The sequence below is a fragment of the Cadophora gregata genome, assembly GCF_030347475.1.
Source record: "Cadophora gregata isolate MNR1 chromosome Unknown scaffold_1, whole genome shotgun sequence".
Classification (NCBI taxonomy): Eukaryota; Fungi; Ascomycota; class Leotiomycetes; order Helotiales; family Ploettnerulaceae; genus Cadophora; species Cadophora gregata.
In genome coordinates, this window is record NW_026695924.1 from 3,810,471 (window position 1) to 3,823,287 (window position 12,817).

General features: G+C 47.9%; 6 protein-coding genes across 6 annotated transcripts; 3 read left to right on the forward strand and 3 right to left on the reverse strand.

Moving 5' to 3' along the window:
- Positions 1-13: 13 nt before the first annotated feature.
- On the reverse strand, positions 14-1,607 carry ONS95_001226 (uncharacterized protein). The gene is made up of 2 exons (XM_058494411.1): positions 852-1,607; positions 14-800 (listed from the first exon to the last, which is right to left on the reverse strand). The coding sequence occupies exons 1-2, from the start codon at positions 1,294-1,296 to the stop codon at positions 190-192; spliced, it is 1,056 nt and encodes a 351-aa protein (XP_058364616.1). The 5' UTR covers positions 1,297-1,607; the 3' UTR covers positions 14-189.
- Positions 1,608-1,745: 138 nt separating this feature from the next.
- ONS95_001227 (uncharacterized protein) lies at positions 1,746-3,525 on the reverse strand. The gene is made up of 2 exons (XM_058494412.1): positions 2,775-3,525; positions 1,746-2,661 (listed from the first exon to the last, which is right to left on the reverse strand). The coding sequence occupies exons 1-2, from the start codon at positions 2,921-2,923 to the stop codon at positions 2,568-2,570; spliced, it is 243 nt and encodes an 80-aa protein (XP_058364617.1). The 5' UTR covers positions 2,924-3,525; the 3' UTR covers positions 1,746-2,567.
- A 586-nt stretch (positions 3,526-4,111) lies between these two features.
- On the reverse strand, positions 4,112-5,004 carry ONS95_001228 (uncharacterized protein; the record flags this gene model as incomplete). Its single annotated transcript, XM_058494413.1, has 3 exons — positions 4,112-4,507; positions 4,578-4,708; positions 4,788-5,004. 3 exons carry the CDS (start codon positions 5,002-5,004, stop codon positions 4,112-4,114), a joined length of 744 nt encoding a protein of 247 aa, XP_058364618.1.
- Positions 5,005-6,202: 1,198 nt separating this feature from the next.
- ONS95_001229 (uncharacterized protein) lies at positions 6,203-7,714 on the forward strand (the record flags this gene model as incomplete). The annotated part of the gene is made up of 1 exon (XM_058494414.1): positions 6,203-7,714. The coding sequence occupies one exon, from the start codon at positions 6,203-6,205 to the stop codon at positions 7,712-7,714; it is 1,512 nt and encodes a 503-aa protein (XP_058364619.1).
- Positions 7,715-8,247: 533 nt separating this feature from the next.
- On the forward strand, positions 8,248-9,994 carry ONS95_001230 (uncharacterized protein; the record flags this gene model as incomplete). The annotated part of the gene is made up of 2 exons (XM_058494415.1): positions 8,248-8,307; positions 8,366-9,994. 2 exons carry the CDS (start codon positions 8,248-8,250, stop codon positions 9,992-9,994), a joined length of 1,689 nt encoding a protein of 562 aa, XP_058364620.1.
- Positions 9,995-10,428: 434 nt separating this feature from the next.
- ONS95_001231 (uncharacterized protein) lies at positions 10,429-12,640 on the forward strand (the record flags this gene model as incomplete). Its single annotated transcript, XM_058494416.1, has 4 exons — positions 10,429-10,841; positions 10,894-11,380; positions 11,436-11,524; positions 11,599-12,640. 4 exons carry the CDS (start codon positions 10,429-10,431, stop codon positions 12,638-12,640), a joined length of 2,031 nt encoding a protein of 676 aa, XP_058364621.1.
- Between the last annotated feature and the right edge of the window lie 177 nt (positions 12,641-12,817).

Here is a 12,817-nt window from a genome sequence, read left to right on the forward strand (position 1 = left end):
CCTCTTCACGGTTGGGGTAAAATAATTGGGCTATGAATTCAATTGCATAAGTGCAAGCGTCCTACAACTTCTATTTCTCTCTAATATACCAATATATCCCAGGACCCAGTCAAAGCAGTAACTCCGGCATCATAAGTTGGTGTGGGTATCATAAATCCAAATTCTCTTCTAGGTAATCAGTCGTTAATCTCAGCATCGTCTCCTTTCTGGACCAGGACCTCTTCTAGGAGCACCCATAATCACCATTCCCTCACCAACACCCTCATGAATCCCACCCGTAACACCCTCAACAAACCACGCGGCGGTGTCCGTCATGACCTGTCCCACCTTGCCATTTCCCATACCATATATGGCTCCCGTCCAGCTTAATCCTGCCTTGCCCAGCGTATCGACAGTTTCGATGCTTTGACTAAAAACCTTCTCGGATATTTTATGCTCGCGGTCGTATTGGTATGCGGCACGTAGCAGGTACTTGATATATGGCAAGACGAATTGTGCCAATATGAAGAACTGGACGATGGTTGATGCGAGGGTGCGGTGGAGGAGGGAGCGTTGGCTGTCGGACGCGGTATTAGGCTGGGCATAGCCATTTACTTCGAGATGAAGAGGTTCGACTATGCCTTGTGGGAGGGAACTTCGAATACTGAGTTGTTCTTCAGTCGTGAGATCGGTGGGCAGAGCTCGAATGAGATAGGTAAGAGCGTGTAGGTAAAGTTGCCTTGCGAAGCTTGCATTTCCGAAGTTTGGATCTTGGGATAGCGAGGAAGACTCGTCGACCGCTAGACTGAGAAGACTGAGTCCTAGTCGATGGTCAGCATACATTTCGTCATTTAGACAGCAACCTGACTTGCCTTGGTTTGCGAATTTCCATCCAATCCCGCTCTTATTCTCCGTCAATTCTAGTCTCTGATTCCTGCCTGCCCTCGGCATTGAGGTATCCTCATCACTCGACGCACTTTCGACCAAATAATCAACCACCCCATCATCTGCCATCATGTTCCTCGCATCGCTGAGCACCATGGCAGATGTGTATCCTTGTTCTGGGGTCCGCATTCCGGACGATGCAGACGACGTGGAAGATCCAGATGAGGGCCTTGACACGGAAACTTTGCGCTTTCTGGAAATGCCGTACATACTGACGGAGCGGCGGAGGGAAGGTAGGCGGGGTAGTCGGGATTGTACGGCTGATGGTAATAAGGAAAAGAGCATCGAGGGCTCTTTTGTTCGTGGTAAGAATTCCGAGAGGGGGCGGGTTGGTGGAGCAGGCCTGGGGTTGCGTTGACGGAGTTGAGCCATTGCGGAGGATGGATGATAAGTAAATGCTCCTTGGGGGTGTGTGTATGTCTTAAATCACGACGTGAGGAATGTAGATCCAGGAATGTAACTTATTTACAAGCAATTCGAAGTGGAATTTGTTGAAGAAATGGAAGAATTGAAGCTCGAAAAAGCACCCAATGCGAGGATCATATCAAGGACATGATTTTCGTGAACTGAGGCAACTCAAATATATCGAATGACATTGGGATGTAAGCGGTTGGAAAATTGCCAAAGTAATTGTGAGGCAAAGTTTATAGCGATAAGCAGCGGGTATGGACGGAATGCAGTTGTTGAGAAGTGGGCGGGAAGAGAACCCTAGTTCGCATGTGAAGTGAAGCATGTGAAATCTCGTTAGTCCCCAGCTTACGTAAGCGCGAGTTCTGTGTCTCTCCCACAGAACTTCACCTTAGGAACAATATCCAGGATCTAGTAAGGTTTGGAGACTTTGGAGTTATAAAACAATGCGGAGCATGTTGAAACATGGCATTGTTCTATGATACAGAGTAAAGGTCGTTGTATTGTCCCCCTTCCCGGTGAGATCCTCTCCTTACCATACCTATGGTACGTATAAAATAGTAACCCCAAGTTAATAGGTAGTAGCTTCAATACCAAACTAAGCGGCGCACATATGGCTTCCCCATTACAAAAACGCACATTCTCTTCTCTTGCCCTCATCATTCCAATCACTCGGCCTTGCCCTTATCACCCTCAGTATATAACGTCATAGCACTGCGTCCACCCAGCCTTCAATTTCGTACTCACACAGTTCAACATTTTGCAACAAGAAGAAGAAGGATTAGTTCTCCATGGCTATCCCTTGACAACTTTCTGAGGTAAAATACTTTCCAGATATACCAAATTGTCAGACGACATCAACAATTGCAAAACGGCAAGCGAGCAGGGTATTACACCTCCCAAACACCATATTCATCGATTAACGAAGGTATATTACAATGAGAGACAATAAAAGACTATCATCAAAGCTTGAAATATATATTGCGATAAACAATTGGCATCAAAGCAAAATGGGCAAGTCGCAGGGTGTCTGTCTCCGCGTTTGACTCTGCACTCTGCAGCGAAATCCACCTCGCGCCAGCGCCGTGTAAATAATGCTTCCTACATGACGGATGACTCCAAATCTGCCAATGTAACCACCTTATTGCCTCCACAAACGTTTCCAACTCTCGATCGCAGCATATTCAAGTCTTTGGCTCTTGATATCTCATCCTCATATCTGACGATAAGTTTGACTATCTCCGCCCCTCCATGTTCGCATACGGACCCAACGCCGCCTCCTCCTCCGATCTCTTAAGCGCCGCTTTCTTCGCCTTGCGACGTCTCAAGCTATCTCATTGTTAGTCACACATAGAAGAACAACCAACGCTGATTTTCTCCTCCAAAGAATTGAATTTGATGTGGTCTTGAGACTAATTAGATGGGAAGGAGGGACTGCTTACTACCACCATCCCAAAGCTACTTGAGGAGGTAATGCTGCCAGTCCGCCGATGATATACCACCTATATTTCTGCCAGAAAGTCTTCTCTGCTCGTGCTTGAATCAAGGCTCGCTCGACGACTGCGAGTGATATGGCGTTGAGGGTATCCATTTTGAGAGAGGTGTGGAGATTTCGAAATACTGTTTGAAGAGGAGTTGTACAGAGCCTAGAAAAGTCTGTCTGTGAGGTAATGGAAAGTTTAGAGCGATCCAAAAGTGCTAAGATGAATCTGTTCCAGTCGCTCGTTGAGGAGGATGGTCCTGAGTTTTGGGCAATTGTTGTTGACTATCTCAATCAAGTCGTAAGCGAACCCTGTGAGGCTGCTGTAGAATGCTCCCTTTGGTTCCCCTTCACAATATTAAGGCGCAAGGATGGCCTTATACCCAAAATTTCAAGCCACAAATACAGCTTCAGGTTCAGGAAAGTTCGGATCGCACATCCTCCATGCGTCGTCACTTCAGCGTCCAAAGGCTAGAACCCGCTGCCAAGCGAGCACTCCCTTCCCCAGAATCGGGACCCTCCGACCTGGAGATCCCTTTCTCGGATGAAAGATGCCATCGATCGAAGTATTGAAGAGACCAATCACTTCGCCACAGTGGTTGGTAGTCCAAACAACCCGACCGGAACCGAATACGAGACTCGGATACGCACTCGCTCCCAGCCCAATGGCCTAAGGGCAGCTCAGGGAGGGACCAAGTAAAAGCTTATCTGGGGATCTAGAGGTAACTGAGATGATTTCTAAACATAGTTGCGACGAGTTAGCCACATTGGTGGCTGTTTGAAAGCTGGCAGATTCCGGATGTGATGAGAGAGATCTCGGCTGGCACTCGCCTTCGATCCGAGGCTAAATAATGATCATTTGTAGGACTGGGGATAGGGTTTGTGAAAGAAGACATGGGATGGCAAACTGTTTTCTCAGAATATTATATTGAGCTTCCCTCGATGTAGCTCGTTTGAGAATTTTAATAATGAGGCGTTTTAATTTCCTCCTACTCTACAGGTGAGGGTTGTCTTCGCGTCAACGATATTGGCGACAACAGTGGCAATGCGAAAACATCAACGCCAACGTAACGAGACTGGATAGAATACGAGGCCGCCGGCAAGACCGGAAAGTATGTCTAGATTCCTTGAACAGCCTCACTTCAGCTCATCGTCAACATGACGCCTCATAGAAATTCAATTGTGGCTGGCGAGGACTTCATGTTTGTAATAACGTGTGGCTTCGAACTCGGCGCAATACAATCCGCAATTACTCTCTCCAAGACTCAAGTCTGGGGACAAGCTGATAACTTTCAATTCTCACACCAATTCCCACTCGTCCGAGATGGCAGGAGAGTAGATCAGATACTGCTTTTCCGTATCCTTACCGGATTCAGTATACCATTTCACGCCGAACGACTCGAAGAAGTCCTTGAACGTCCACTCATACTTGTCAGCGGTGATGACGAGAATGGCATTATCATGATCATGTCCAACGAACAGGATCTTGTCGGTGGAAGTGCTTTCAGCGACTTCAATGGTAATCTTGTCAGATCTGATCAAGACTTGTTCGTCGTCGTCCTTCTTGAACGCCGTTCCACGGACCACGAACTTCGTGCGACGCTCCTTGGTTGCGATGATAGCGGATCCGTCAGAGTGCCAGTATAAATCCGGGATGAGCTTATTGCGGATGAAGAATGAACCGCCATTGAACCACTGGATAACAGGTGGTTAGCAGAGGAAGCCAAAACCTGTGTGCAGGCATTGGGCTTTATTAATTACATACATCAGAGCCCTCAACGATGTTGTTGATAACTGGCCAGTCTCGAGTGCCATTGGTATCGCTCAGAAGAGTGGCCATAACGCTGTAATTCCAGGTTGCATCACCCTCTAAGATAAGCTTGATAGTCCACCAAGCTGACCGTTGTTGTCAGCCCGGGTTCTGAAGATACCATATCCATTCGGATTCCTAACTTAAGATGGTATTTCTACTTACGCTCGCCATCTGTGGTATCATAACACCACAATTGAGGTGTAGAACGGTGGAAGGTGACATAGCGGAGATTGTTCACCGAGTTCTTCACAACTTTCATGGCTCGATAGAATTCATCGGCTGAATGTCGACTCTCGAAGGTAAGCAACCAGCGGCCATAGTTGGCACGCAGATAGTCGGCGCTGCGAGCGTACTTGAGGTAGACATAATACACGGCCATACTGAAAGTATGGCACGGATGAGAAATGAGGATCTGTGGGTACTCTCTAAGCAGGGGAGTATGGCTGGATAGGCGTGGCCTAGGCCCGAATGAGAGACGGAATGTATTCCTACTTATACTTCGAGTCTTCTAAGGTCCGGCCTGCTGAGGATAGAGGGAAATAGGGGAAAGTTGTCGATGTACTGTAGCGCCAACCCCACCAAGGCTTTCCACTGCAGCTACATTCTTAAACGCCGCGGAAATTTCGTACGACACCCTACTTGTAGTCTGTATCGCGTCGTCCAAAGGGATCGTTCCACTACCTCACTGCTAGTGGGTGGACGGAAGGCCTTGCCTCGACCATGCCTTGTTCCAGACTTCAGAAAGCTCTCTTGTGTTTAAAGCCGACATGGTCTCAGTCGGTGAACTCGAGTGGTAGAAAGGCCAGCAGCACTCCAATGCGGGAATAGGGTAGCATCTATATCATGCTGTGTATTTGGAATTCGTGTTGCGGAACCGTGAAAATGCAGCACTTTAAATGGCTGCTGTTCCAGTGAAACTCTGACCTCGGCCCTTGTTGGATTTCGGTTGGCAACATCTATGTAGGAGGGAAGGCCAATCGAGACCACGAATAGTTCTCAGGGGAACTGCAACTTTTAGGCGGTCAATAATGTCGCCATTTCTGCTGTGCTTCCCACGTGTATAGTTTCCATCGTCAAGGAACACAACTGATCAGGCTGATTGGTTCCATCGCAAGACATAATTCTCTCTCAATCTGGGATAAATCTCTTCAGCACCTGTTGGACTGCCGGGGTCCTCAGGAGAGATACTTCGCTGGCGGCGCCTGAATGGCTTGCGAAAAGGACGAAGTCAGCACAGAAAACAGCTTCCCATAAGGAGTTACATGGAATGTAAGAACCATAACAGACAGTCCGCAGTAATATTATCCCACAGCAGTGTATAATGATATAGATGGATGAGTAAAGTGATGATGGATTTGGCCTGGTTAGCGTGATCCGGGGGTGTGGAACCTTGCTGACTAATCACATTTGGAATATCAAGATTCCTCTTGTGAATCAAAAGTTCATCCGGGACCGAAAGACTAAACACGACAACCCCACCATGCGAGCTACGTTCGTTGTAATATAAGAGAAGAATGTTGCACCAACAATAACGATTGGCAGTGCTGTTACAGCAAGGCCACATACCTCGGAAGAAAATGAAAGAGGCCGAAAAAGCTTCTTTAGAGCAAGACCTGATCAAAATTTGTGTGCAATCGTTCTGCAATTCCTCACGAATCACTGCATCGTTGTCCAACGCATCAAAGCAGCTCGGTCCCACACCCAAAGGCGATGCACCCCAGCACTGCAGCCAGGCTATCTTAAGCCTGCTGCACCATCTCAGCAACTTGATCAAGAATCACATGGGCGACTACGATTTTGTTATTCAGAGACTGGATGATATGATTAGTCTTGCAACGGAGAAGTTCTATGCATTTCCTTTCAAAGATGTCCCGCCGTGCTGGCCACAGCTCTTTAGAGAAGCAAGCCTGCTGAAGTTCTCAGCATTAGCTGTAAGCGAAATCTGGGGAGATGTGAGTAGCCAGAACGATGACGAATTACGGATTTCAACATTCGAGAACAGTCAGATGGATGGGATGGTCAATGTACTTGACATGGCCCTCATCATGGCGGGGCCTCCGGAATCCGAACAAACACAAAGAGAGATTACAAGAGTCCTCGATTTACTGCAAGAGATACATGTCACTTCAACCAAGCGAGATGAAGAGGGCCGGCCCACCAAGCGGCCGAAGCTAGAGACAGAGCACAAGCAGCTCTTCAATGGATGTCCCGTCCGTTCTTCATTCGTTCCACCTGTGGTACATGCAATTCCTCGAAGACATCTTCCAACATTGGGTGACTTCCAGAAACATATGTCCCAGCCTGGCAATTCAGATATCGGCCCCGAGCCTGTGATCATCACCCGCGCAATAGATCACTGGCCAGCTCGCAATGAGAATGCCTGGAACAAACCAAGCTATCTGCTTTCCAAGACCATCGGCGGAAGGCGGCTTGTACCCATCGAACTCGGTCGAAGCTACGTCGACGAAGGATGGGGACAGAAGATCATCCCCTTCAAAGAATTCATTGAGCAGTATATTCTTCTCAATCCAAATTCTCCTGGTCTTGCAACAGGTTACCTCGCTCAGCATAACCTGTTTGCTCAAATGCCATCTCTTCGTCACGATATCGCAGTTCCAGACTACTGCTACACATCGCCGCCACCACCACACCATTCCTCGCCTCTCGCCGAGAAGCATTCCAAAATGGCTGAACTTGACGAGCCACTATTGAATGCATGGTTTGGTCCAGCTGGAACTATCAGTCCACTCCATACTGATCCGTATCACAACATCCTTGCACAGGTTGTTGGCAGGAAATATATTAGACTATATGCTCCACGCGAAAGTGGGAAGCTGTATGCAAGAGGAGTGGAGGATGGCGGAGTTGATATGGAGAACACCAGCGAAGTAGACATTGGACTTCTGTGCGGATGGGATGGAACCGAAGAGGAGAAAAATGCAGCTCATTCAAAGTTTCCACTCTTCAGAAACGCTGAGTTTGTGGATTGTATCCTGGAGGATGGGGAGTGTTTGTACATCCCCGTCGGATGGTGGCATTATGTCCGGAGCCTCAGTGTCAGCTTTAGCGTCAGCTTTTGGTTCAACTGAGAACTCGCCTCACAGCTCACTACTTCTATCGTGAATTTGCGCAACGACGAAAGAAAGCAAGGAATTGTTGACAGGGACGGTCCGAAGGTCTCGTGATCGGGATTCCGGCCCCTTTCTCAGGGAGGCTGCTGACGGGCTTAGCGCTAAACTGCGTCGTGCATCCCTCATCCGGTTAGTCAACACCAGACAAGCTTTGTCGATCGCGCATCATCTGTGGTCCCAGATCTCCTTGAATAGATACATCTAAGCTTCTGACAGGTGTACGATAGAACGAAGGGGCTGACACATCTTCACTAGGCTCCCATCGGCTTGTCCGCGCAGTGGCGCTGTCAAAACTTGTTGCGCCCTGTCGAAGTCTTACGCGTCAAGCAGGGCAGCATCTGTATGCAGAGTCAATCTGCCGCACAGCATGTGGACCACGATGACATATAGGGCAGCAGTGAAAGAAGCTTAACTTATGAGGATAAATATCTTCAAATTTCTGTGAGATCACAGAGTTATACACTTCTCTCATCCCTCGTACTTCTTTCAAAATGGTCTACTGTGGCAAACCCTCAGCTTCCTGTTCGGAATGTAGGAAGCGAAAAACTCGAGTCAGTATCATCGCTCCTACAAGCCATAAGTTCGAAACATGATACTGAAGAACACTAGTGTGACAAAGCCACTCCATCATGTGGTCAGTGTATTCGAGCACATCGAATATGCCCCGGATACCGAAGCCAGTTGGATCTTATGTTCCGCAATGAGAGCGATACCGTGAAAGTGAAAGCTGTGAAGTCAAAGGAGGTACCGAGGGCGAAATCGAAGAGTCCGGAACATTCTGCTCCCAATCCGATAGCTGGTGATGAAGCATGCAGTGATGACAACCCAGTCAACGAGGTCGTAAAGTATTCGAATACGCCACTGGCAAATGACGAACTCTGCATCAAGAGCATGATGCCAAATTATTTTATGTTTCCTACGCTTGAGGAGAGATCTATCGCCCTTTTCGGTACTCTTGCTCCAACGTGGTTTCGAGCCTTCGATCTCGTGGAAAATCTTTGCGGTCAAGCAGTCATCGAGGAACACTTACAGGCAAGCATAAGTGCTGTTGGCCTGGCGGGCTTTTCCAATACTTTCCGTGCCCCTGAAATTATGGCCAAAGCAAGAAGAGACTACGTCAAGGCTCTGCAACTGACAAATCAGGCGCTCCGATCTCCCACTGCTGCCAAGAAGGATAGCACACTCTTCTCTGTCATGGTCCTGAGCATTTACGAAATGATATCCGGAAACAATGAGCGGTCTCTCGACTCTTGGACTGAGCACATCAAGGGAGCGGCAGCATTAATCAAATTCCGGGGCCAAGAGCAGTTCAAAAGTCCCGCTGGACAGAAATTATTCCTTCAGGCAACCGCAAATCTAATGCTCAGCTGTATACAACGTACAATACCGATGCCAGAGCACATTATACAATTGCGAAAGGAAGCCGAGAAGTTTATGGACGTCGATAGCCTTGGGTGGCGAGTCGCTGGGGTAATCATCGACTTCACCATTTTTCGGTCGAAGGTGAGGGATAGTGAGATTGTCGGCCCTCGGAATGTGGTTGAGCAGGCACTGGAACTTGACCAGCGTTTCATTGATGAGTTCAAAGATCTACCCGAGGAGTGGAAGTACATGACGCTCTACACGACTGAAAATCCTGATATCGTTTGGGATGGTCACTACCACGTCTACGGGGAATATTGGATGAGCCATGTCTGGAACGGGATGAGGACCTGCAGGGTTCTCCTACATGAGCTGATCCGAGACCAATTACTGGTCGCCTCGACTGCGAGCACCCCACTTTTCAGCGATGATGAAAATGCCGTTCTGCTTGACTCTTCTGTCAAAATCATGCTTGAGATGCAAGCCGACATCCTTGGTAGTGTTCCTCACCATACACCATCCTTTCTGAACCAATCCTCATCAGGCCTGCTGGATGGATCGCGCAGCTACTTTGTCCTCTGGCCATTATTCTTGGTCGGCACCATGGATTTGACGACAGAGCCCATCAGGCGCTGGGCAGCCGCTCGTCTGCGAAACATTGGAGAGACCGTTGGAATTCGTCAGGCTATCGTGATCTCGGAACTACTTACTCGGCGAGGATTGCCCATTGCATGGGATACCAAACCAACGCCACGATTAAGGCACCACCAAGAAAGGATACATGCATATTGGAACACAGAAAAGCCGGGCGATCCATCCGGTCTGATAAAATATAAGGATTCCTGCGAGATGATGGACGAGTTTGTAATGGGGTAATCGAAACATCTTTGGGTGTATATCATTCATCGCCAGTGCACTTCAAGGTCCGCAGGTAAGGTATACATCGACAGTCTAGACACGCAGATCTATAGTTGTTCTCGCGCAATTTGCACAAAAGCCAACAATCCATCTCCAAGCGAGACACAGCCCAGGAGAAACTATGGTACACTGGGAGGTTGCCCGGGTAGATATGCTCATTGGATGGAATACCTGTTCCGCCTGCCAGTGGTTCATGCATGAAAACCAACAATGCGGGACTGTGCAGGCGATGTGTTACACAACCTTATGGCTGTGCTTCCTTAACAGCTGTGCGGGGGCAGTGTCGGCAGCCTGATAAGGGTGTTCTATCAAAACCAGGACGAATTCTTCACAAAAAATCAAGAACACATTGACAGCCTTGTCTCCGATCACATCATATCCCGAAATTCAAAATGGCAGAACTCGTCGCAAGCGCGGTTGGAATCGCTGCTTTCGCCATCCAGACCGGCGAAAAGATTCTCAAGCTCATTGCATTCGTCGAGAGCGTCAAGGAAGCACCCAGCGAAGTGAAGTACCTCCTGGACGAGATGAATGTCTTACATCGCCTTCTCGCCGAGTTTAGCTCCTCATACATAAAAGAGCCTGATGGCCATGGAGCAATGGTGGTAGGCGAAGTGGAACAACTCTGCCTATATAGCACGGAGATGTTGAGCAAGGTTACTGAAGATGTGAATGTCCAAATTTCGAAACATAGGTTGCTGGGTTGTCTCAAAGCTGTTGCAAAGAAGGAAACTATTGATCGATTGAGGGAGAGGGTCAGAGATGCGAGGGCAATGTTCCACCTATCGAGGCAATTGTATTCCGAGTCAGTATATACCAATTTGGTTCTAAACCCAGAAAATGCTAAGTTCTTGAAGGTCGCTGCAGAAACAAAACTTTGAAACCCTCTCCCGTCTCCTTGTTCAGCAGGTGGAAAGCAGACCACCACAGTCCATGGCCTTAATGAAATCCGAAACTGAAGTACCGACCTTTTCGAGCTCACCACGAACAAATGCAAGAGGCAGAATTTTGGACGATGTCGAGGCTGAGACAACTGTTGTTACTGCGGTTGACTGCCCCAAGCAGCTGGCGGTTCGGAAGGCTAGACGAATGTCTCCAAAATCGAGTCACATCCTTAGAGTACATACTCCCAGATGGTTCACTGGTGCAACCAGGGGCATTGAAATTCTGATGCATCGAGCTGCCTATTCTTTCAGTATTAATATCCGATCGTACAATGAAGTTCCTTTGCATGCGCAAGTAATGATATATGCCCGAAACGGAAATGTTGACGGAATGCGGAAACTGTTTGATCTGGGCCTTGCTTCCCCATTTGACAGATGTGAAGGAAAGTCTGTTCTCAATGTAAGCAATAAATTGGATGTTACTGTTTTCCTTGTTTCCTCTAACTGTCCAATAGACTGCTGCGACCTTCTACCAAGCCGATATTTGTCGCTTGCTTTTGCAAACGTGCGGTTCTCTCGAAAATGGCCTAACCGATGATCGGTTGTAAGTCCACACCTGAGCGATCTCTTGTGGGGTTTCTCTATTCATTATCTCTAAGCACTAACACATCACTCAAGATACTCGATACGTTATCTTTGGTGCTTTGGGGCCACGGGGAATCAAAGCAGATACTTCAAGACTCTAGATGCCCTCGCTTGGAATGCGGACCTTGAAGACCCCTTGCTTTGCCATGATACTACTTTCGGTACATTTATTCGGGGCGATGCACGAGTACTCACGTGGATACTGGAGAAAACCGAGTCAAACTACCACCAACAAAGCCCACAGATCAAAATCAAAATCATCGTGAATCTATGTAGCTTGTTGCACCAGCCAAATCGTGCGTCACTCATACGCACGCTGCTTGGAACTGAGGGTATAACTCCTAGTCTATGTGGCATCAAATCCTGGTGTAACTCGAACCTTGTTAATTGTATATCTTGGGCATTGGGGGAATACTATTTTCGCTCTTCCGACATTGTCGGACTCTATGGGAACATGCGGGAATCTGTGGTGGATGAAGATATTCTTCTTCTAGACCTTTTGCCGCTAATGGAAAAGATACTTCAAGCTGCCCAAGCAGGGGTCGAAAACCTACACAATGTTGGAAAGCGCCTCGCCAGAAACCATACCCCTTTTGGGCATATAATTCACAGCTTCGGGCATTTGAGCTGTATGAGTTGGCAGACACGATTTGAAGCGGATCACGTCTCCAACAGTCCATGCACGCCGAAAGTCATGCCATGGTGTCCTCCAATTACGAATGTTCTTGGTGCACTTTTTAGCTGGCTAACCGCCTTGCAGAAAGTTGGTGTTGACCTCGAGGAATACGGACGAATGGAGAAGGATATCTGGTTGAGTAACGAGGTTCACACAACCGTATCTTACGGTGGTTCAGCTGAGGACACTGGCAGAAAATGTCGTGCTACCGTAGTGTGCTCAACCGTGATTTTCTCCTATGGTCCAAAGCCGAGCGATTGGAAGTTCTGGTTTATCGAAGTTCCTGACAACTCCCTGGTCGAGTTTTGGGAAAGTATTGAGAGTCCAGAAAGAGGAATGCCAGGTGCCTGGAACGACTTCGAGGAAGACGAAGATGTAGACCCTTATTGGAGCAGGTGAGATTTCAGCAAGATGCTGTAAACAAGCAATTGGGATGAAGATTTTGTTTTAGGCGACTAGTATACTTTCTACCTTATAGATAGTGCTCTCCACCAGACTGATGTGTCTTTGTCCTTAAAGTTTTCCTGCTACAACCTAAATAGTCGGGTCATCTCTGTCGAGCCATGCAAAGCTGGC